The sequence below is a fragment of the Myotis brandtii genome, unplaced genomic scaffold, assembly GCF_000412655.1.
Source record: "Myotis brandtii unplaced genomic scaffold, ASM41265v1 scaffold29, whole genome shotgun sequence".
Lineage (NCBI taxonomy): Eukaryota > Metazoa > Chordata > Mammalia > Chiroptera > Vespertilionidae > Myotis > Myotis brandtii.
Window position 1 is genome coordinate 1460739 of NW_005361075.1, and position 23225 is coordinate 1483963.

The 23225-nt window shown below is 55.6% G+C and overlaps 2 protein-coding genes across 7 annotated transcripts in view; one reads left to right on the plus strand and one right to left on the minus strand.

The window, feature by feature from the left end:
- The window catches only part of SPRYD3 (SPRY domain containing 3), a 14633-nt gene extending 3643 nt beyond the window's left edge, over positions 1-10990 (plus strand). Inside the window, exons 5-10 of the mRNA XM_005869201.2 lie at positions 212-397; positions 7226-7375; positions 7819-7876; positions 8990-9109; positions 9192-9364; positions 9696-10990. Coding sequence (XP_005869263.1) covers positions 212-397; positions 7226-7375; positions 7819-7876; positions 8990-9109; positions 9192-9364; positions 9696-9830 — 822 coding nt within the window. The 3' untranslated portion in view covers positions 9831-10990. The remainder of the gene's footprint in view (positions 1-211; positions 398-7225; positions 7376-7818; positions 7877-8989; positions 9110-9191; positions 9365-9695) is intronic.
- Positions 10991-11213: 223 nt separating this feature from the next.
- The window catches only part of TNS2 (tensin 2), a 14798-nt gene continuing 2786 nt past the window's right edge, over positions 11214-23225 (minus strand). For 3 of the 6 annotated variants that reach the window (XM_005869203.2, XM_014542085.1, XM_014542086.1), the window contains exons 2-29: positions 22831-22939; positions 22345-22382; positions 21470-21508; positions 21121-21159; positions 20896-20945; positions 20492-20663; positions 20205-20255; positions 19774-19896; positions 19624-19688; positions 18729-18812; positions 17847-17959; positions 17699-17759; positions 17353-17428; positions 16974-17103; positions 16811-16876; positions 16629-16742; positions 15242-16450; positions 14954-15104; positions 14259-14848; positions 14047-14136; positions 13618-13743; positions 13327-13419; positions 13117-13194; positions 12906-12983; positions 12297-12465; positions 12134-12202; positions 11963-11992; positions 11214-11834 (exon numbers count right to left, since the gene is read on the minus strand). In XM_005869203.2, the coding sequence (XP_005869265.1) occupies positions 11696-11834; positions 11963-11992; positions 12134-12202; positions 12297-12465; positions 12906-12983; positions 13117-13194; positions 13327-13419; positions 13618-13743; positions 14047-14136; positions 14259-14848; positions 14954-15104; positions 15242-16450; positions 16629-16742; positions 16811-16876; positions 16974-17103; positions 17353-17428; positions 17699-17759; positions 17847-17959; positions 18729-18812; positions 19624-19688; positions 19774-19896; positions 20205-20255; positions 20492-20663; positions 20896-20945; positions 21121-21159; positions 21470-21508; positions 22345-22382; positions 22831-22939 (4152 nt within the window). In that variant the 3' untranslated portion in view covers positions 11214-11695. Of the gene's footprint in view, positions 11835-11962; positions 11993-12133; positions 12203-12296; positions 12466-12905; positions 12984-13116; positions 13195-13326; positions 13420-13617; positions 13744-14046; positions 14137-14258; positions 14849-14953; positions 15105-15241; positions 16451-16628; positions 16743-16810; positions 16877-16973; positions 17104-17352; positions 17429-17698; positions 17760-17846; positions 17960-18728; positions 18813-19081; positions 19106-19623; positions 19689-19773; positions 19897-20204; positions 20256-20491; positions 20664-20895; positions 20946-21120; positions 21160-21469; positions 21509-22344; positions 22383-22830; positions 22940-23225 lie in introns of those variants that run through there. The other 3 variants (XM_014542084.1, XM_014542088.1, XM_014542087.1) reach the window with 3 other exon arrangements.

The following is a 23225-nucleotide window of genomic DNA, read 5'->3' on the forward strand; positions in this document are numbered from 1 at the left end:
ACCTGGGACCCAGTCCGCAGGCTGACGCTCTATCCACTGAGCCAAACCAGTTAAGGCTACTTAGCTTTAAATTTTTTTCGACACCTCTGTTTTTCTGTCTGTCAGTGTATGTGATAATTATTTTTTGCATCATCTCAAAAGTAGCCTGTAAGAATTAGATGAGCTATGCAAAAGTGAGCCTGATGGCTGCTCCCTCCCTCCCCCACTGCAGGTGGGCTCCACCATCATGCCCATGTCCCCAGATGGGCTGTTCCCAGCAGTGGGCATGCACTCCCTGGGTGAGGAGGTACGGCTGCACCTCAACGCTGAGCTGGGCCGTGAGGATGACAGTGTCATGATGGTAGACAGTTATGAGGATGAATGGGGCCGGCTGCATGATGTCAGAGTCTGTGGAACTGTAAGTAAGGGGCAGTGGGGTTGGCGGGAGGGCTGGGCAGGACACCTGTGGGCCACATAAGCATGTCTGAATTGCTTAGAATTGGGGGTGAGGACAGTGTCTTTTTAAGGTTTTGGAAAATGGGAATTTTGGCAGGATAGCCTGGCATGATTTTGGGAGTCTTGACATGATTTTTTTTTATGTTTTCTTCTTAGCACTGATTCACTTTCTTCCCATCCCCTTCATTTGAGAGCTTTACTCTCAGAACAAGTAGTAGTTCTCCTTTGTTTTCTTTGGTTCCTTCGACACCTGGTGAGCCCTGCTGCCCTGCACACCTGCCTTTCAGAGGCTGGGCCTGACTGGGAGGCAGGATGCCTGGCTCCCCCGTTGGGCTTGATCACAGCTTAGCTCCCCAGGCTTTCCATTCACTGCTGTGGGGCAAGTGTGGTCACAAGTCCTGCTCATGTGGAAAGGTTCTTTGAGATCATTTGAGTAAGCATCAATGTCAATCTCTTCTGTCTTCCCTCTACATTTTATAGAGGGTGAGACTAGAGGCATAGAAAGGTCAGTGAGAATCCTTGACATGTCACAGCTTGCTTTTTTATACATCTTGTCATGCCTGCTTTAGTCTTTTCCTGGATTTTAAATTTTCTTGGGACGTTTATGCACCTTCACATCTACACTCTGTACCTCATGCTAGGTTGGGAGTGAATGGATGCTGAGTCGGGGTCTGGCCCTGGTCTCTAGTGGACTGTACAGACCTCGCACTTCGAATTGTTCCTCTGCTGCCCCCTTGCTCCCAGTTCAACCTTTTCTCCATCCTCTGGCCTTCTCACCCCAACCCAGGGTGTTTTCAAATCAGCCTTTGATAGCAAAACAAAAGCAGTGGGGGGGTTAGGGGTGGGAGTGGATTATGAGCAAGGCCCCCCTCCCGCCCTTCTGGAGTTCAAGGTGAGTTAAACTCAAGGAAAATGGCAGAAAGTGTGTCGTCCTGTTGCTTCGGACACTCTGCACCCCCTTCTGACACTAGGGTCCAAGGACTGCAGTGTCTGTGAGTCAGGAGGCCTCCGGTGTCCACTCCTAGACCATTGTCTCTTCTCTTTCTTTTCCACTTCCACCATCATTTTGACAACATCTACAGAGTTGAACTTGGGACCGAGCCAGGGCTGTGTTCGCGCTCTCGTCCTTGACCTCTCCTCAGGAGTGTTTTCCTGGCATCCTTTCCCTGCCTGGACCTGTCCCCACTCTGTTCCCGGCTCCTCCCAGGCAATCTTTCCTAATTGATGCAGAATCCTGTAGACATTTATAAATAGCCTTCATTCCTCTCTGCCCTTCCCCCAACACCCTCAGGCCATGCGTTGAACTTTTTTCTTTCTTAGACATAAGCTGTTAAGTTTGGCTCTTTTTTTCAGACCCTCACTCCAGCTTCTAACAGCTAGCAGGGTGGGCACACTACTCCCTGAACACTTGCTCCTCTGGGGCAGATTGGGCATGCGTCTCTCCTGAAGGAAATGTGCCTTTATTCCAATCTTGCCAACTGCCCCATCTTTCAAATAAGGGTGATTTACCCAGTTTCTTCCATTCCCTGGACCTCCCATCCCACTTGTCTCTTGATCCCCTCCCTTTTGTCATCATGCACTGAATTTCTGATCCAGCAATCAAAGTTGTGTCATCTAGAGGAGCCTAGGAGAGGTCATTTGGACCATGCCTGTGCCTCCTATTTCTGTGTTCAGCACTGCTCTTTCTCCTCTTTGCCTTTCCTGTTTTATCATTCCCCTCTCTGGGGAGCCCTTACTTTTGCTGTGTTGAAGCTTGTTTATCCTGCCCTGGGTGATGTTCCCAGGAGAGCACCCTTTAGAACCATAAAGATTTGGGAGAGGCTTTGGTGCCATCCAGTCCAGGGTTTCTTAGTATGAAGGCTGATGGGCATTTTAGGTGAGACAGTTCCTTGATGGACAGGATGCTTAGCATCTCTGCCTCTGGACATTGTGACAGCCACACATCCCCAAATATCATGTTATGCTATTGATGCAAAAAGCGTCCCAGAGAAGTGAAGAGACTTGTTCAAACGTCAAAAAGTGAATTAGTACCTGGCCAGTGTGGCTCAGTGGTTGAGCATCAATCTATGAACCAGGAGGTCACGGTTCGATTCCAGCCAGGACACATGCCTGGGTTGTGAGCTCGATCTCCAGTGTGGGGTGTGTGGGAGGCCGCCGATCAATGATTCTCTCTCACCATTGATGTTACTATCTCTCTCTCTCTCCCTTCATCTCTGAAATCAATAAAAATATATTTAAACTTTTTTTTTTTAAATATATTTTATTGATTTTTTACAGAGAGGAAGGGAGAGAGATAGAGAGTTAGAAACATCCATGAGAGAGAAACATCGATCAGCTGCCTCCTGCACATCTCCTACTGGGGATGTGCCCACAACCCAGGTACATGCCCTTGACCGGAATCGAACCTGGGACCTTTCAGTCCGCAGGCCGACGCTCTATCCACTGAGCCAAACCGGTTTCGGCATATTTAAACTTTTTAAAAAAAGTGAATTAGTGACAAAACTAAGCCCAGATATTCATTCTTTGACCCCTACCCACTGCCTTTCCACTGTCGAATATGTGCTGTTACCTTCTGTCCAAGCCCGCTCTCCTGTCGCCACTCATCCCCCTTCCTCCTGCCCCCTTCTCCTAAAATGAATCTGGAGTTCCTGGGCCTCAATTCCTACTTCCCAGGGATTCTCTTGTCCTTCAGCCAAGGCCCTCCTGGGTGAGTTTATTTGTTTGCCTTGGAATTCTTTTATTCCTAGCCTTTTTCTCAGTTTTGGAATCTCAATCATCCTTTCTTCTCCCGTCTCACTGATTCTTCCCATAAAGAAAAGCAAATTCAATTTCTGACTTTTTTTCTCTCCTACATTCATTATGAAAAATTTTAAACATACAGAAAAGTTGAAAAACCAGTACAGTGAACACTCATATATCCACTACCTAGATTCAACAGGTGTTAATTTTCAGTCATGTTTGCTTAATCTGAGTGTCTATATTAGTCAAACCTGGCTCTTCATTTTTTTAAAAAATATTTTTTTATTGATATTTAGAGAGACAAGAAGGGAGAGGGAGAGAGAGACATTGATGTGAGAGTGAAACATCAATCAGCTACCTCCAGCATGCCCCCTCCTGAGGATTGAACCTGCAACCTGGGCATGTACCCTGACTGGGAGTCAAACCAGCAAACCTTTCGGTACATGGACAATTCCCTGACAATGCCTAACCAACTGAGCCACACTGGCCAAGACCTGGCTCTTTCTTGAGTGAAATTCTTCCCCTGCTTCGTGTGGCCTCAGTTTCCCCTCTGAAAGAGTCCCCCTTCCTGGAACTCTGAGGGTGTTGGAGTGTTGCTGCTGCATTGCTCAGGAATGGGGGTGTTGCCTCTCACCTCATCCATTTCCCAAGGCCTTGCACAATAAGCTAATGAGTGGAGGATGGGGGGTGCGGTTGGTAAAGCTTGGAGATTAGACTTATTCTGTCTTTGTTTTCTAGTCAGAGCTCCTCTGACAACTCCTTAGTGATGGGGCAACAGCTTTGGTACCCAAAGGGGGTGAATGAGGCCTCACCCTCCCAGGGGCCCTTCATGGCCCCAACTCAGGAGGAGACCGTGTTGGGGCCTGAGCTGGCTGGTGGGGAGCATGTTCTTGGTTCTTGTTTCAGCTGCCTCTAGGCCCTCAGGGCACTGAGCCTTTCGTTGCTCCTGTCAAGAGGGATTAGGGCTTCCGCTGGCAAGAGGAGGGCAGATACCAGTAGGAGAGCACAGGCTGAGAAGTGCTACTGGTACAAGGAGAGGGGGAGTGCAGTAGGCTGTCTGCACTCTGGTCTGCAGCCTCCACTCTGGCATTGAGTCCACCTATTTGGCCTCTCAAGGCTTTGGTTGTGTTTGGAGGGACACATAAGAGGCAGGGGGGTATGAGAGCCCCAAGGAAAGGGTTCCTTCTACCTCCACCAAAGATATAGAAGAACATAACTGCAGATTGGGCACTGTCTGAAGAGAAACACTGGGGGGAGGACAGTTGGTCAGTTGGGGTAGAGTCATCTGGGAAGTGGTCATTTGTCTTGGGGAAACAGTACTTAGTGCTGGGAGCCTAAGGGACTGTTCCAGTTGGACGTAAAGGCTGAGATGAAAGATCATTTCCTAATTTGTGATTGGCATTTCCAGTCTTCTGTAGCTTTGGGGTGACTATTAATGTTTAGGGAGCACTGATATGTTGGCCTGTTCTAGTATAACCCCAATTTCTGATTTATGGAAAGGCAGAAATGTGTATTGATCACCTACTGGGTGTCAGGCTCTGTGCTAAGCACTTGACACTTAATTTCGTCTTCTCACCTATTTTTAGAGATCCTGATTTTACTGATGAAGAAATTTAGGCTTAAAGAAGTGCTCAAGGTTAGTGGCTAGTAAGTAATAGGAGTTAGGATATGAACCCTGGTCTGATTGATTCTCTTTCAAACTAAGGGGCATCTGAGGCACAGATTAAGGGACCAGCATCAGGCTTCTAGCAACTAAGATTCTCCTCTAGGTGCCTAATAGCCTTGGTCTAAGGAGGGGAGGAGTGCATTGAAGCAAGAATCTGTCAGGGAGGCCAAACTTGCCCTCACTCCATCCCTTAAGTTCTCTGAGAAGGTTCTGGAAAGCTTAGGGGGACTTTTCCCAGGAGCAGGTGAGTGGATCCAACAGGACCAGATGAATTGGGGTGGCTTCTGACCTGAGGGGTGGGTGGCTCCTCTCTTGAGGAGGGCAGACTGTGCAGGGATCTAGTCTTGCAGGCCATCAGCAGTCTGCCTGAACTGCTCTGTGGTGTGGGGAGTGGGTTTTAGAGTCCCGTGTTAGTGTGTTTCATCTTCCTGGCCTTTTGGCTTGAAGAAGCATCCCCATCCTATCCATAGACGAAACTGCAGTGCTGCTCTTCTCAGGGCTGAGCTAGAGAGAACGGTCGGGCGGGTTTTTCCCAAGGATCAGGGTCTGGATCCGCTGTCTCTTGGCCCTGGAGTGGAGAACACTTTGTTTCCTATGCTGAGGCCAGTTGGGTGGAGTGGGTCAAGGGCAGCTGTGGGGTCTCCCACCCAGTTCTGCAGTGCTGGGTGGGAGGGTGGTCTGGGGGCAGCTCGGACTGGGTGGGATGGAAGCTCATTAGTGTGCATCAAGCTACAACCCTTCTGGCTTGTGGGGAGAGGTGCAGAGCAGGAACCCAGGCCGAGCAGAGAACACGCAGAGGCCCATAAACAGAATCTAAACCAGCCGTGGGCAAACTACGGCCTGCGGGCCGGATCCGGCCCATTTGAAATGAATAAAACTAAAAAAAAAAAAGACCGTACCCTTTTATGTAATGATGTTTACTTTGAATTTATATTAGTTCACACAAACACTCCATCCATGCTTTTGTTCCGGCCCTCCGGTCCAGTTTAAGAACCCATTGTGGCCCTTGAGTCAAAAAGTTTGCCCACCCCTGATAAACAGTGTGGGTCTTAATTAGTGTCTAGAAGTTCAGAATGTGATGCAAGGTACCCCTCTCTGATGAAAAAGAGCAGTGCGATGTATGGAGAAGACTGGGCTAGGAGTGGAATAGAAAAGAGCCAGTGTAACCCGAGATGTGTGAGGCCCTGGCTGCAGGAAGGAGAGAAGAATCGGCCCGGGTGTGGATTTAGGTGGTCTGTACATCTCTGGCTTTTATGCTGAACCCGCCCCCACCCCCGCCTCCAGTTCTCTTTGGCGAGGAAGGGAGGATGGGCTTGAGGTGGCAGGGCTTTGGGAATCCAGAGCTGAGAAGGGGACCAAGTCCCTGTATTTCCTCTCTGAAGGGGTGCTGAAGACAGGCTTCCTTGTAGGTGCGGGTGACATAGTTCCTTTCCCGTTCAGGCAAGTGCTCTTTGGTGGGGTGAGAGGCCAGCATCCCAAGGCTTCCAGGAATATGTGAAGGAGGTCCCCCGGGAATGTGTATTCTTCAGGGCTGGAAGGTGGGAAGGTAGAATAAAGTCTTAAGGGGCAGTTTGGCTAATTAAAAAGAGATTAAGGAATCCCAGGTGGTGCTGAAGGTGAGGAAAGAGGGAATGGGGTTGAGTCATAGTTCTGTTATTACCATGACAACTGATAAATAAATCCTCCCAGATTGGGGGTTGCCGCCCCATCATGCCCAGGCAGGACCATTGTGGACTGAAGAGCCCCAAGAGCCCTTCAGTCATCTCCCCTCTCGTCCCCTCTCCACACCTCTGCTCCAGCTTCAAAGAGCCACGAGGGGCTGGGAACCGGAAAACTTGCCTTCCTAGCTTTGTTCTGCTGCTCTCCTCCCTCACATTAAATGAAGGAGTAGAGCTGTCCTCCTGAGTTCTGGCTCCCCTCGGCACCTCCTTGACCCCAGCTATGAACAGCTCTGTTTGAAGTCAAGTAAAACAAAAACCTTGAGAAATGATTTCAGTTCCATCCCAGACGGAATTGGCTTCTGAGCTTCTCTCCCCTCCCCCAAACATCTAGAGTTGGCACCTTACCTGTCCCCATTAGGCCCTCTATGAAAGTGGTCAGGTCTCCTCTGAGCCTCGTCTTCACTTCGCCTTTTCTCTTGCTCAGGGGCCCTGGGTGTACCTTTCCCAGCAGGGTTATTCAGGGAAGTGATGATGTACTCGTAGCCTAGTGTGGCTCCCAGCCCTCAGCCATCTGGATTGCTGCGCTGCTCTATCTCCTGCAAAACAAGGCTCAGTAGGCAGGCAGGTGCAGCATCAGGAAACTGGTCCCCAGATGGCCTTGGGACCCGGTTTCCAGGGCGGTGTCAGCCTGCCTCCTTACCTCCCCCCCGACTCTTCCCCACAGCTGCTGGAGTACTTGGGCAAGGGCAAGAGCATCGTTGATGTAGGGCTGGCGCAGGCCCGGCACCCACTGAGCACTCGGAGCCACTACTTCGAGGTGGAGATCGTAGACCCTGGAGAGAAATGCTACATCGCCTTGGGGCTGGCCCGGAAGGTGGGCACTAGTGCTGCTTTTGCCTGTGGAGCTGCTCAGCTCTGGGGCTTTTGGGATGGGTCTGGGGGGTCTTGGGAAATCTGGGGGCCAGATTGCAGAGGGCAGGTCTTTACCTGGGACAGAGCCTGGTTGTATGTGTCTGCTGTGTAAGGGTACAAACCCCAAGTGACCTAGGACCTGAGAGTGTTGTGACTGCATCACACACACTGAGCCCTGGGTGTGGGGTGGGCACAGCTTGCAACCCAGGCCAGGAAAGCCAAGAACCCCTCTTACCTTCTCTGCTTCCCCTGCAACCTCAAGCTCTTGAAGGGGTGAGGCTGCAGGGGTGGTGAGCAGCCGTCTGGGTTGTAGCCTATTCCAGAAGACGGGAGGTTCAGATGCTACTCCCTCCTGTCCTCTTCTGTGCATTGTACCACAGGTTTTCTTTTTTCTTTTTTGTGCAGGATTATCCCAAGAACAGGCACCCTGGCTGGAGCAGAGGGTCTGTGGCTTATCATGCAGGTGAGCAGGGGCTGCCCTGGGGAAGCTGGGGTTGTGGGAGATGTAGAGACTCGGGGACATCCATTTTCCTGACCCCTCACAAGTGGCCTCTCCTCCAGCATCTGGCTGGAGAGCTTTTCCCTGCCGTCATCTGCTTTCCTTCCAAAGCTGCTTTCTCCTCATCTGTTTTTCCTCCAAGCCCTCCAAGCCCGGGGAGCAGAGCAAGGGCGGGGATCTGGGCCCAAACTGGACATTCCAGGCCTCTGAGTTGGCTCCCTCTGTGCCCTTCCTGCAGATTCTGCATTTTCTTTTTTTGGTCAGCTTGACTTCCTTTGGGCCTTTCTTTAAAAAGAACAAACCGTGAGTTCCTGGTCCCACCTCCCCCATCCCTGGCTCCCCTCCCCTCTCTGACCAGCTCCCTGAGGACTCTCCCCCTTAGCTCTTGAAGTGGGCCCTCATTCTCTCTCTATATATATATGTATTTTAAATATATTTTTATTGATTTCAGAGAGGAAGGGAGAGGGAGAGAGATAGAATCATCAATGACGAGAGAGAATCATTACAAACCCCCTACTGGGGATCAAGCCCGCAACTTGGGCACGTGCCCTGACTAGGAATTGAACCATGACCTCCTGGTTCATAGGTCAATGCTCAACCCTGAGCCACACTGGCTGGGCTCTTTCTATTTTTTAATCTGGAGCCCTCTTCCTGCTTCTGTCTCTACATCTTTGTTTCACCTGTCTTCTCCCTTCCTCTGGGCCAGAGAGATGGGGTAGGGAAACATCAACTTCAAAAGGTACACGTTCCTGCCATTTCTCTAGCTGTTCAGTGAATGAATACCTTGTTTCCTACCCCAGCCCATTACAGAGTCCTTGAGGGCAAGGACACACTCTAATAGGGGTGGGCAAACTTTTTGACTCGAGGGCCACAATGGGTTCTTAAACTGGACCGGAGGGCCGGAACAAAAGCATGGATGGAGTGTTTGTGTGAACTAATATAAATTCAAAGTAAACATCATTACATAAAAGGGTACGGTCTTTTTTCTTTTTAGTTTTATTCATTTTTTTAGTTTGCCCACGGCTGGTGTAGAGTGTCAGCCCCTCCTTCACTGTGTGCTCTCTCCCCTCCCAACAGATGATGGGAAGATCTTCCATGGCAGTGGTGTGGGGGACCCCTTTGGGCCACGCTGTTACAAAGGGGACATTATGGGCTGTGGGATCATGTTCCCGCGGGACTACATTCTGGACAGCGAGGGTGAGTGGGGTGGGGCCAACCAGGCTGGTCAGGTGGAGGGTGGGGGCAGTACTCCAGGAGCTCAGGTTTTCTGGTCTTCTAGGTGACAGTGATGACAGTTGTGACACAGTGATTCTGTCCCCGACTGCCCGAGCCGTCCGGAATGTCCGGAATGTTATGTACCTGCACCAGGAAGGGGAAGAGGAAGAGGAGGAAGAGGAAGAGGAAGATGATGGGGAAGAGATAGAGCAGGAGCATGAGGGCAAGAAGGTGGTGGTGAGTGTGGAGGGTTTGGGGTTGGACTAGGGTTCTTGGGCCTGGGCAAGGGCTGGTATTGTTGGGAATGGAAAGTGGAACCAGGGTAGGGAAGAGGGAAGGCCTGGCCTTGCTGTGGGTGTGTTCATGTTCTGAGGCATTGGGAGTGCCGAGTTGCCGAGAGACTTGGTTTCCAGCCTTAGGGCGCGCTCTTGTGGTCACTTTGTGCATCACCCCAAGTCTCTCCGCCAGCGTTGCTGGGATTTGGGAGTGAGTGGGGTAGCTAGCTGGTACATCCTCAGAGAAGAGGCCAGAGCTGCCTGCTCCATTCTTCTCCCCACCCCACCCCCAGGTGTTCTTTACTCGGAATGGCAAGATCATTGGGAAGAAGGATGCTGTGGTACCCTCTGGGGGCTTCTTCCCCACCATCGGAATGCTGAGCTGTGGCGAGAAAGTCAAAGTGGACCTGCACCCCCTGAGTGGCTAGGGATTTTCTCACACACCGGCCCCTTCTCTCTCTCCTGCCCCTTTACAGGACCGGGTACCCAGTTCCTGACTTCCCTGAGGATTTCTTTACCTGAGGCCCCAAGGGTATAGTCACTCTGCCCCTACTAGGTTAGGCCCCTGCCAAGCCCATATTTCTGACCCGGTGCCACCCCTATCATCAGTCCCTGGGCCCTAGTCCCTGGTTGGACAGGGGCAGACCCAAATATAGTGTTCTATCGGTGGGTCCCACTCGCTTTGGTCAGGGGCTCCACGTCCCACTGTCCCCACTGGCCCATATGGGTGGAGAGGAGTGAGCACCCTGCCTCAGCTGCTGTTTGGGCCTGAGGCTCTGCAGAGGGTGGAGCAGACAGCCCCTCCCCTATTTCCCACAGTATTTCTTTTTGCATTTCTTCTTTTTTGTTCCCTGTCCTCATGATGGGAATCAGTTGCTGCTATCATCCCCCTGGCTGGGCCAGGGGCCCTCTCTCCTTCCACTCACTGCTGTCCCTAGAGTCTCTGTCCTTTCTCCTGAGAACCGCTTTCTCCCTCACCACCTGTTCAGGCACCAGAGGTCCACAGAGAATCAGTCTCCGGCTCCCCCAGCTGGACACACATAAATGGGTGTTTAATGGTGTGAGAGAGGGGCTCTCAGGTGGGGGGCAGAGACTGAGGCCTTTGTGCCATCCTTTGTCTACCAGTGGCCCCCTTTTGTCTAGTTCCCTGGGATGCAGGCTGAGCATGTCTCTCCTGTGGTAGAGAGGCGGACTCCAGTGCCCTCACCGGGGGGTCCCCGAGGGCAGCTGGACTCCTCTCCCCTTCCTCCCCTGCTTGCTGCCTGTGCCAGTTGTCCGTTTTGCTTCAGTGTTTGATTCCAGCACTTATGTGTGTCTTCCCCCACCAAGACCTCGTCTCCTAGCCCCTTGACCCCTGACCCCCTCTCCATACAGTGACTTCTCCTGGGAGGAAGCAGGAGCAGAAGCTGTTGGCCTTGGTTTGCACAGAGCGGATAGGGCTTTGGGGAAAGGGGGGGTAGCTGTTGTGCTGCTGGGGCTGCCCCGTGGGCCCTCCCTTCAGTCCCTGCACTATGATGTATGAAATGTATGTACAGACAGAGATGTTTATACAGCCAATAAAGATGGAGTTTCCATATTTATCAGCATGGCCAGGACACAGGAGTCCTTTCTAGTACATAGGGCTGGGGACAGGGCTGAGGTGGGGGCAGCCAAGGGCAGCTTGCTCACTGGGACATGTGGACCAGTGTGAGGCCCAGGATGGGGCTGCGTGTGCTCCATGGACCTGGCTCTGAAGATGGGATGCCCCCTGCACAGGTACGCCCCTGGAAGACATGGACTTTGCCCTTCCTGTGAATAGGCACGACTCCAAGTAAACATTATAGAAATTCTTTATTATTAGACAAAAATAGACTCTTTCCCCCCCTTTTCATGTGATCCCACTCTGATCTCTCTGCTCAGAGGAGAAGGCAGAGGAGGGAGTACGTTGCTCCCCACACTGCTCCCCTCTCCCTGCCATGCTGGGACCTGCAGCTGGGTAGAACTGGCTCCTCTCCAGGGCTGACGTTGTACAGGTGGGGCTGTCCTGATCTCTTCCAGAGCTCAACTGCTGATGCCTCCTCACCCTTCACATGCCCATCTCTGCCATCTGCTCACATGCAAGGTCATCTCATGGGCCCGTCCACTTAGCTTAGCAGGCTGGGGGCGGGGAAGGAGAGCAGTGTCCCAGGCTGATGCCCAAGGCCTATTCCTAAGGGAGAGGGCTGGCTCCTGGGTCCAGGCCAGGGGAAGTGAGGGCTGTGGGATGCTGGGAGGGACGCAGTGTTGATGTGGGCTCTGAGCTGGTGGCCTTCCTTCATTTTCTCTGGCCCAGTAGAACTTTGGTGATGAAGGTGACAATGGCGCCTGCAGGCTGATCTGGGTCAAGCTCTGCAAAGAGGTGACACACATTCTCCCAGGGGCTTCCCGGCTTCTTGGCCACGAAACCAAAGATCCTAGGGGTACAAAGGCCGTCAGGTGGGGGCTCAGCACCCTTCCCCAAGGGACTACAGAGCCCGGGTTGTGGAGGAAGGAGACACGTCAACCCCGTGGAGGGAAGAGATTGCACTAATGGGAAGCTTACTTGGAGGTGGTCCCATCGGGGTTGGTCCATCTGCAGAAGGAAAAGAACTATGAAGGAACGCACCCCAGGGAATGGCTACCAAAGGAGGAGCTGGGCCAGGAGACCGGTCTGCAGGGCCAGATGGGACGGGGGACAGGTCTGTGGGGAGAAAGGGCTGGAAGGGAGTGTCACCTCCGGTCCTGAGGGTCAGTGCTGGAGAAGGTGATGCTGTTCACTGGATAATGGCGGCGAAAGAAGAGCCTGTGAAGAGAAGGGAGGGGTGAGTCACGCCCAGAAATTGCGGTCCCAAGGGCCTATGTTTGGGGTTCCCTAGGAGCTCAGCGCGCACACTCACTTCCTTTGGTTGTCTGTCAGGGTAATGCCCTGGGCTGAGACCTTGAAGTGCACTACGGCTGGTGTTGGGCGGGGGCTGCAACCCAGAGCTGCCGAGCTTGCCCGGGCGACCGCCTGGGGGCCAGTCAGTGACTCGGTCTCCACTGAAGTCAGGTATAGCACACTGCAGGCTATGAGGCAAGAAGAGAGTTGAGGGGAGCACTGGCTCCATCAGCCCTGAGATTTGTCTCCTCCACCCCTCCACCCCACCAGCTCTTGTACTTTCCCTGGCTAGCTCTGCTCAAAATGCATTGGAATCACAAAGGTAACCTATTAAAAAGGCAGATTCTATGACCCCCAGATCTATAGCCAGAGATGCTGGAATGAGGCCTGAGAATCTGCATTCTGACGAGCCCCCTCCCCAGGATTCTCATGTTCATAAAACTTTGAGAACCCAGACTGAGGACCCCCTTATCCAACCTCCCTATAAATATGAGGCTCCCCCTGCCTTTATGGGTTTAAAAGCATCTGCCAGGGCCTGTCCATCTCAAGGCCTTTCAGTGTGCTATGCCTGTATCTGCAGTGCCCCCTTGGTGCCCAGGGAGAGGAAGGGGGAGGGAGAGGCCCCTACCGGCGCCCTGACGCAGGAGATCTGCGGCTGTGCTCATGTTGGCAGGCACTGGGATCTCTGGGGTCTCCTCCAGAGGATCTGAAGGGAAGGGCCAGCAGGCAGGTCAGCAGGGAGTGGCATTCAAGAGAAGCTGCAGAACTCCCTCTGCCATCCCAAGGGAAGGCAGGCTGCAGTGGGTGGGGAGAGGTGGATGGACAGACAAAACACCCACCTTTGCTGGGAATGCGCAGGCAGCAGGGCAGGGACAGGGGGGAGATGGAGTGCTGGGAGACCAAGGCGGACAGGCTGCCTGCAGCGAGAGGTGAGAGAAGTCCTGGGGTGCCCGCAGGTAGCCCCAACCTTCCCTCCACCCTCCTGAAATCCCTTGGCCTCCCTAAACCAACCCAGTGTAGCCTCCCCAGCCCCAGCCCCAGCTTCTCACCAAAGTAGGGCTCACTGGGACAACCCTTGATCTTCACGCCTTTGGGCCCAGTCTCAATAAGAAAATGACGGACCAGCTGTTCCAAGGGGTCCCCTGAGAGGCCGGGAGGGGAGAGAAAAGCTTTATCAGAATCCAGGTTCCTGCCTTCTATCCTGCTGGGATTCTTTCCAGAGCGTGAGAGTCACTTCCTGTCCTTCCCACCGAGAAGTGGCATGGCCCACCACCCCTTGTCTTGCCTCTGTACCAGCCCCGCTCCACTCCCCTTCTTGTGTGGGTCTGGGTGTTCTGTACCTTTCCAGGGCTGAGCACTGGGTGGGGGTGTAGCCACCTTGAGGGCCAGCCCATAGGCTCCTTGGAATGAATGACTGTCCCTGATGAGGAAGGCCCCAGGGTCCTTGTCCTTCAGCAGGGCGATGGCTGGGGGAGGCAGGAGAAGTGTTCACAGTGGCTGGCTGAGCCCCATGTGGCCACTCCTCGGCTCTGCCAGCCAGCTCCCCAGGCCCCTGTCCTAACAGCGGGGGCAGTGTTGGGCATCTGGGTACAAAACTTTAGAATCAACAGGGAGGGCATTGACAACATCAAGTCTAAACCTCCTTGGGCACAAAGCCGAGAATCACCTGCTAGTGAGGAGGCAGTAAGGGCGCCAACTGGAAGGCTGGATCGGGCAAAGCCCAGACAGAGCCCTGGAGGGTGGGAGTGATGGCCAGGCTGGCTTCTCACCTTGGTCACGGGACAGGTGTGGCTTGTACCAGAACTTGGATGTATCCTGGACAAACTTGACGTTGCTCTGGCTCTCTTGCAGGGGAGGCTCTAGGACAGGGAAGGACTGAGCTTGGTCCCAGGGCTCCCAAGTGCCTACGCCATGCTGGTCCCTGGGAAAAAGGGCTCTCCCAAGGTGGCCCCCCACACCCCCTCCCTCAAGGCCTTTATACCTGGGGGTTGAGGGGTGTTATCTGGGAGCTGAGGTGCAAAGGTGACATGGTGGCTGGTGCCTCTGGCTGGTGGTGATGCCTGCTCTGGGCCCCAGGGACCTGGCTGTTGCCCAGGCCCCGGCAGGTGGCGTTTCTCAGGAAGTGGGGGCTGGGTGGGGCCATTGAGATCATAGGATGCTGCCACGGGGAAGGCAGGCGTGGGTGAGCTCTGAGGTGGCTCAGGGCTGGCCACAAGCCAGGGCATCTGGGTAGGCACAGGGGTGAGGGGGGACCCATCCGGGCTATCCGGTGGCTCTCGAAGGCCCTGCCAGGGGGCATGGCGGAGGCCGGGCAGCGTGGTGGGCACAGGGCCCCTTGGACTGCCACTGTCTGAGCGACCCCCAGGACTCCTCTCCTGAGGCCAGTCATTGGGTGAGCTGGGGGGGGAGGTCGGGGATAAAGGGCTAGGGGCCGGAGGCTCCAGCCCACTTCTTGTTGGCAGCTCAGGAGGCTTTTCAGCACCTCCCTGGGATACAGGCAGCAAGGCCTCGCCAGGACTCAGTCTCTGAGTGGGTGCCAAAGTGGGGGACCTGGTGTCCTGCCGTCGGGTGCTGTGGGGAGGGAGGGCAGGTAGTCAGCAGGGCCTCAGAGCCCCAGTTGTGAGCTGCCCCCCAGCCCCAGCCTTCAGTGTCTGGGGCAAAGAGGTGCTTGCCTACCTTTCCTTGCCCTGCACTGGGCTGCTGGTGTGCAGGGGTGTGGAGGGACCAGACATCTCTGAAGAGGTGCTGCACGGGGCATCTCGGGGAGACCGAGGCAGGGTGCTGTGCCTGCTGGGGCCCTCCCTCCAGGACGCTGGCTCAGGCGACTCTGCAGGGAAGGGGAGAGTAGAGGCTGTGACCCAGGAACAGGCCTCGGTCTGGCTTAGCTCTTTTGCTCTGTTCCTTCCCAACCATAGTCTAGAACCCTCCTCTGCCCCGGGCACTTCCCACTCCAGTGCCCCTCACCTGCAGATGTCAAGGGTCCTGCTGGGGCCAGGTGGCTGGGCAGCGGATACCTGTCCCCTCCCTCCTCTGCAGGGATCTCGTAGCTCAGTTTCCTGGATGATGGGTAGGGTGGACTGCCCGGTGAAATGGAGCCAGCCCGTGGGGAGTGGGCACCAGGGCTGGGATAGCCTCTGCCCTCGCCTGCAGAGCCGCAGCTGTGAGGCACCCGGCCATACGCTGGGCAGTAACTGGGAACTGCTCCTCCATAGCCGTATGTCACCAGGGCAGGGTAGCCTGGATGCCCATACCTGCCTTCTGGGCACATGGGATAGGAGCAGCCCTCATGCCCTTCCTCGCCTGCCTTGGGTGGCTTCAGGCAGCTGTAGTCAGGTATTGGGGCATGGTGATGCCCGCAAGCTGGCACCAGCAGGGGTAGTGGGTGCCCGGGCCGCACGGGGTGCAGGAGAGGCTTGCTGGCCTCACTCGCCCACCCCTCTCCAGCCTCCCTCTCCAGCCGTAACCCATACAGGGCTGTGGTGGGCAGCGCCAGCTTCTCCTGACAAGCGGGGCAGGAACACAGGGCAGGCAGACCAGGTTCCTCCAGGATCACCACCTCCCGGTAGCCTGGAGAGCGGTAGCCGAAGTCCCCGCTGGTCGGTTTCCCCAGCTCAGGGGGGTAGGGGTATGGCCCCTCGGACAGGGATCTGCAGAGGCGCCTCTTCTCCACAGAGGCCTCGGCATAGCCCTGGGCTGGCCCCTCATATCCATAGGCCAGGCGCCGCCGCTCCAGGGTTCCCTCTGGCTGGTAGTATCCCCCATTGGGGACCCCGCAGGGTTCCCGGTAGCCCTGGCGGCAGGAGCAGTGGCGGCTGAGGGGAGGTCTGTGGCCCGAGTATGTTCCAATGTGGGCGCCTCCGCTTGCAGGGGGCTGCTCCTCATCATCCAGGATCGCCGTCTCACGCCCGGCCCCCCGGCCCGCACCGGCCACTCCACAGCCTCCCAGGAGGCGATCCAGCTCCTGCCGCTCAGCTGCTGTGGGGGGCGGCCGGCCAGGGGACTCTGCCGCTGGCTCAGTGGTGAGTGTGGATGAATGGCCGGAGTCGCTGCTGACGGACAGCAGCGGGGCTGGGGGCAGCTCTGGAGAAGGCGCTGGTGGAGTCTGGCGGGGGGCCCGCTGCACCTGGGCATATGGACTGCCATCTAGGGGGCCACGGGTGTGGGTCAGGGAGCCTGAATGGGGAGAGGAAGGGTGGCAGGCAGGGAAAGGAGAGAGAGAGTGTTAATGAGAAGGGACAGCCCTGAAGACTCCAGCTCAGGGGGTGTCTCTTGGGAGGCGGATCTGCTTGGGGAGGAAGGAGTGCACCCCCCAACCTCCCCCCTCCCCCACCTGTGGGCCTGCTGCACACACCTTCCACACTGTCCTCATGGTGCTGGTTGAAGTTCTCATAGGAGTCCCAGCGCACAGCGGGCTCTGCTGTGTTGTAGTCGACAGTGACCGAGGGGTCGTTCCGTGGGATGTTGCCTGTGGAAGGCCCAAGTGGTGAGAAGCGGGCACTCAGCCTTCAGCCCTGCCCCTGGCCCTGCTCTTACCTTTGATCTTCTCAGGGCTGGAGGAGAAGATGAACTCCACTGAAGCTTGGAAGGGGAACCTCTCATCTGTGAGGAGTGGACAGGGAAAAGCCAGGTCCCCCACCTGCCTGCTTGCCTGCCCTCTCCTGGGATCTAGCCCTCATACCACTTGTCTCTGACTCACCAGTCCAGGCCTCATCCAGCTGGTCTTTGGGAAAGGTGAGCCGTGGTCCGTGGATGGTGCATGTGTGGAACTGGACTCGGAACACAAGGGTCCGGTCTGTCCCCCGGCCACCCTTGTGATAGCACGTCACCTGGGTGAGGGAGACGGGGGTCAGGTCCTCATGTCCACTTCCACCTCCTCTGTGTTTCCACCCTTGGGACTGCCTGCCCACAGCTCTGCCCTGCCTCGGCCTCAAGGTGACCCCCATTTGGGGACTTCCTTTTTGCCCTCCAATATGGATTGAATTCATGATTCACTAGAGATTGTGCTGTTGGCAGGAGATGACAATACCACCCCTTGGCCCATCTCCAAGACTCCTCTTGTTGCCGAGGCCCCTCACCATGACGTCGCCTTTGAGGAGGAGGGCTGGCTCCAGGCTGATGCAAAGCTGCTGGGGACCAGGGCCTGCAATGTGACTGTGGAAGAGAGGGGAAGGCAGAGCTGAGTCAGAGGCCCTCAGGCTCAGTGTGGCTGTGAAGAGTCAGAAGGGAGTTGGGAGAGGGAGCCTGAGCCCTGAGTGAGAGACCTTTAGCTGAGCCTCAGCTTCCCCATCTGTCAAATGGATCCCATGATGGTGTTAGTTCTCAGGCACAGTGGCTAGAGCTGGAGGCCCAGGTGTTTGGGGAGGCTGGAGAAACAGGGAGCTGGGGCCCGGGGGAGCAGAGGCCTGGGAACACAGCACTCACTAGATTCCAGATGTGTAGACGAGCTGCATGGACTGGTAGATCTTGAGGAAGGGCTGGAAGCCTAGAAGGGCAAGAAGGCACATGAGGAGGACTGAGTGAAGGGAGTGGGGGAACAGCCCCCCGTGGAGTATATCCCAGGCAGACTCACCTGTGCCAGGTTCAAAGGCTGGCAGCACAGGCACGAGCACATAGTGCAGGAAGAGAGGGCTGCTGTTCATTCTGATGGAACCAGACAGCAGGCCACTGAAGTAGCTGATGTATCTGGTGGGGGGAGGGGGGGTGTCAAGAAAAACATAAGTCCCATCCTCTGGAGGTCCCCTTGTAGCACTTCAACTGTGCACACCTCCCGCCCACCCTGAGAAGGCCTGCCCTTCTCCTCAGCACTTCCCTCCCATTCCAGCCACCAGAAAGTTCTTCCTTGTATCTAACCTCAATCCTTCCTGCTGCTTCAAGATGTTATACTTGCTGCCCCCCTTTGCCTAGAATGCTCTTCCCTCAGACCTTAGAGACAGACCTATAAGTTTCTCTTTTTATTTTTTTAAAAAGTATTTTTTTTTTTATTTTTAGAGAGGAAGGGAAAGGGATAGAGAGATAGAAACATTGGTGAGAGAGAATCATTGATTGGCTGCCTCCTGCATGCCCCCTACTGGGGATCGAGCCCACAACCTGGGCATGTGCCCTGACTAGGAATTGAACCCGTGACCTTTTGGTTCATAGGTCGATGCTCAACCACTGAACCCCACTAGCCGAGCTGCAAGTCTCTGTCATAGACTCAGCTTTATTTTCTTCATAGCACTTGTCACCATCCAAAATGATCTTGTCTATTCACCACAGGTTTATTGCCTTCTACTTCACTGGAATGTAAGGTCCGTAAAAACAAGAATCTTGTTTGTTTTGAATGCTCAGCACTTGGCACAGTGCCTGGCACATCCAGGTGCCCCATTAAAGTGTGCTATGTGAATGAGAAAAACTTGACCTTGGCAGCCATGGAGGGACTGCTCCTCCGGCTGTCCCCACCCAGGTTGCTCACCGGCGCTGGGAGGGCTGCAGCTCTGCGGCCACCTTGTCCTCGCAGAACTTCCGCATGGTGAGAGTAGCCAGTGCCTGGTCTGCCCTGGGGAGAGCAAATAGGTGCAGGGGATGAGGGGCTGGTCTCCATCCTGGCCTCCCATCTCTAAGCCCCAGGGGAGGATGAGAGAGGCGACCCCCAAATCTAGAGAAAACTTATTGTAGTGGTAAAGAGAACTAGAAACCCCACATAAGTCACTTTCCTAGTTGTTGGGCCTCAAACAGTTGTTCCCTGAACTTTAGTTTCCTCATCTGTAAAATGGGGCAATAAGGCCATGTTATGGGTTGCATTGTGTCCCCCCAAAAGATATATACCTCAGAATGTGACCTTATTTGGCAATAGGGTCGTTGCAGATGTAATTAGTTAAGATGTCATACTGGAGTAGGGTGAGCCCTTAATCCAATATGATTGGTGTCCTTAGAAGAAGAGAAGAAACACAGACACACAGAAAGAAGGTCACGTGATGACGGAGGCAGAGGTTGGAGTGATGCAGCTACAAGCCAAGGAACACTAAGGATTGCTGGCCACCACCAGAAGCTAGGAGGAGGCAAGGAAGGATTCTACCCAGAGTCTCAGAGGGAGGGAGGCCCTGCTGACACCTCAATTTTAGATTTCTAGCCTCCAGAACTGAGACAATAAATTTCTGTTGTCTTAAGCCACTTGGTTTGTGGCACTGTTACAGCAGCCCCAGAGAACTGTGATGAAGTACAAGTGAGAAAAAGGAGGTGGCAATGTCAAGTTTTTGGTACATGGCTCTCTGAACACAGAGGTGGGCTTCAGGGGAGATGGGCTGGTCAAGGACCAGCTGGAGGAAGGGCCATTGGGGAAGGGGCCACTCAAGGGCCAGGAGCCTCACCCTGCAGAGATCTTGCTGTAGTGCATGTAGGCAGAGACGATGACCCCGAGCTTGCTCTTGCTCCCCTGAGGATAGAGACAGGGATCCAGGGCCTGCTGGGGCCCCAGGTTGAGGGCATCCCGGCCCTGCAAACCCGAGGTCCCAGCCCACCTTGCAGTACAGTACGACCACATGCTGTGGGTCCGCACTGAGCCAGGTCTCCATGGCTTTGCAGATGGAGCACAGCTTGTCCAGGGGGGGTGCGTGCAGCTCAGGCCAACCAAAGTCCTGGACCTGGGTGGGGGGGTGCAGGGGTGAAACTGGGAGTGGGGGCCACAGCCAAGAGAGATGGATGGAAAAGGGACAGGGTGTATGGGTCTGGGGCAAGGTCAGCCTCTTGATTGTCCATAGCAGCCTCAACACTTTGCTCACCTGTACAGTGGGTTGATACCTGTTGCACCATGCTTTGGGGTGACTCAAATATGTCATATAATAAAGTGCTTAAGAGTGAAGTAGATACCAGTTGCTACTGTTAATAACCAGGAGGCTGGGGGCTCCTTGTGTGGGGATGATTCAGTTTAATGGCTTTAATGCCTTCCTACCTTGGGATTTAGGCGGGTCAGGTCATGTCTTTTTTCTGAAAGGTTGAAGAACTGCAAGAAAAGGGGGGAGGCTTTAGACCTGATGCAGGGAGGTGCGGTGATGCATGACGGTGGTGACACCCGCTGTGACCCTGAGTCTTTCTCCAAAATGAGGAGGCTGCTGCCGTGATAGCCCACGAGAGCCTGCCCCGGGCCCCGCCTCTGAGGGTGTGACGCCAGAGCGTAGGTAGCCCATCTAGACCTCCCAGACCTCTCATTGGCTGACTGCGCCAGGCCCCGCCCCTCACCAGGTACTTGTCCCGGTGTTTGGATTGCAGCACGTGCGCCAGCTCGCGCAGGTGGCTCCGGTGTCGCTCCTCGTCTGGCCGCGCGGGGAAGGCGGCGGCCAGGATGCGCTCCGTCACGTAGGTGAGGTCCAGGTCCCAGCGGCGCTCCATGAGCGGGTCCAGGCTGAAGCTCCTGGAAGGTGTGAAGCCTGCGTGAGGGGCATGGGGCGGGTTCCCCGAGGGCGCTGGTGTGATGGGTGGGTGTCTGACCATCGGCAGGTGAGGCCTCCGGGTCCCGAGGGTGGGTGGGACCGCTTGGGCGTGTGGGGCTGTCCCGGGGAACTTTGTTCGGGTCACTGTCCTGGGCTGAGGTGTGGGGACGGCTAAAGGGCTCATGGGGGACCACCTTCGGCGCCCGCACTTACCGGGGCAGAGTGCTGCGCTGCTTTGAGTGATTCAGAGACTTGGTGGATCCCTGGAGGACGAGATGAGATGATGAGCAAGCGTCTCTCTGGTGTCCCCCGCCCCCACTCTAGGGTCCCCGCTCCAGATTACATGAACTTTTGTCCTCAGAAGAAACCTAGGTCCTTACTCCCATACTCCCAGCTACCTGCTTCCGCCCCTCGCCGCCCGCTCCAGCATCACCTTACCAGGTGCTCTATGCGCCTCACAGGGGCCGTGCTTCTCCGCTAGAGGGAGGCGGGGCAGAAGGGCGTGGTTAGGGTAGGAGCAAGGGCCTGTCTGGGCCTGGGGAGAGTGGAGACCTGCCAGCGTCCCTCAGGGCTCTACTGGGCAAGGGGAGAGAGTCCTAGCGCCCAGAGGCCGGAGGAGAAGGAGAGAGAGGGCTGAGACATTTTCCCTCTACCCCAGGATGAACAATACCCACAGCAGTCCATTCAAGGTAACCTCCTGCCCTCCCACCCCCACCCGTGGCCACCAGACCTTTGGACCCTGCAGCCAGGTTCCTTGCCTCCCCCTTCCATCCCAGAGCACACTCACCAGCTCTGCAGGAGGCAAGGCCTGGCAGGACGAAGTCACCTGGAAGGAGACCTGAGTGAGGGGCTAAGCTCCTGGGGACGTGGGCTCTCCTGGCTTAGGGATGGGGCCACCCCTCCGCCTCAGCAAGTGGAGGGGCTGTCAGGAGATGGGTGCAGGCTCCCGCTGAAGTTCCTCTATTTAAGGGAGCCTCCCCTCTGGCTTCTAGGTCCCTCAGCCCAGGCCCCCCACTTGTTGCTCTTGGCTCCCAGCCCCGTGCCCACACAGACCCCCATTCATCCAGCTGCAGGGCAGGAGTTATATATAGAGCCATGCAGGCAGGCCATGGCCAGGGACTGACACTGGCCTCTTTCACCAGGAGACCCCGCCCCTGGGCACACAGCTCCCCCAAGCAGGCTCCAGGGCCCTGGGAACCCCCATACTGCAGGAGGGGGACCAGGGAACCTCCTCAGGGATGGGGCTGTCTCAGGTCCCCAGTGGACAGTGTGTGCTGTCTACAGCTTGCACCTTTGCCCAGCCTCTCCAGGGCCTAGGACGAGACCCACCCAGGCATCCTGAGGCCCCTTCCCCAGAGGGAAGGCACGGCCCATCCGGCTGCCCAGTCTCTGAACCTCATTCATTCCCCACCCCCACTCTCTTGCCAGCTGCAGCCTGGGCACAGCACCAAGACAAACGCTGTCTAGCTGTCCACTCGCCTGGGCCAGACCTCCAGGGGGTGGAGTAGGGTGGTTCTTAAAGGGCCCAGAACAGCACCCTCTCCCACCTCAGCAGGGGTTCCCAAATGACGAGAGGGGTGGAGGGCTGATGCTAGTGTGGCTGGAGAAGCCTGTTTCGAGGAGGAAGGGACCCCAGTTCCCTTCTCCCAACCAGGTACCCACCTTTGCTTCACATTTTCTGTGTGTGGCCACCTTGCAGACTAGAGGGGAATAGGGAGAGGAAGGGTTAGCAGGGGCCTTCTGGGGCAGTGGAAGGGGTGACCCTTCCCATCTCCCCAGGCCCTGGAACCAGACACCCTGTGACTTTCAGGACGGCTGTATTGAGATGGAGTGGGGGGAGCAGGGGCAGAGAATGGCAGTGGGGTACTACTGCCTAGGCCAGGATGGGGGGAGCTGAAAGGGAGGGAGGGAAGCCCCCTCACAGGTCAGGGCGGGAAGGTGTTGTACTGGGGTCTCCTGGGTTCCTGGGGGTGTTTGTTATGGGGAGCAAGGGCTGTTTGGAAGGGAGGCAACTGCCTCTCGGTGCCCATGCTGCCCAGCAAGGGGCAGTATGCACATTTGTTTATGTTTCGTGGCTCTGCCAGCTGGAGTTGTGAGACAGAGTGGTGCTGGGTGGAGCTCTCAGAGCCACAGAACAGGGTACCTCACCTCTGCATGACACGCCCGTCCCATCGATGGTCACTTTACACACTGCACAGACGGGTGGTTTCTTCCGGAAAACCTTCTCCCGGAAGCTGTGTGGCTCAGCTTTCCTAGGCTAGGGGTGGGGGACAGACACAGACAGGTGTCCGTTCCCAGTGGGCCCATCTCTGGGATCGGGCCGGCGTTAGCACTGCACTGGTCCCTTTCTTCCTCCGCCCGATTGATTGAAGTCCCTAAACTCGTAGGACACACTGGCTACAGCTGTTTCCGGCCAGCTGTGGGCCTGTCCTTGACAGTGCATGGAATCTGGCCCCTTGCAACACCCTCGCTGGGTCAGCTCCTCCCCAAGGGATCACTTAGGCCCTTCACGTGGCCCTAGTGTGTGATCCGCTTGTGGTCAG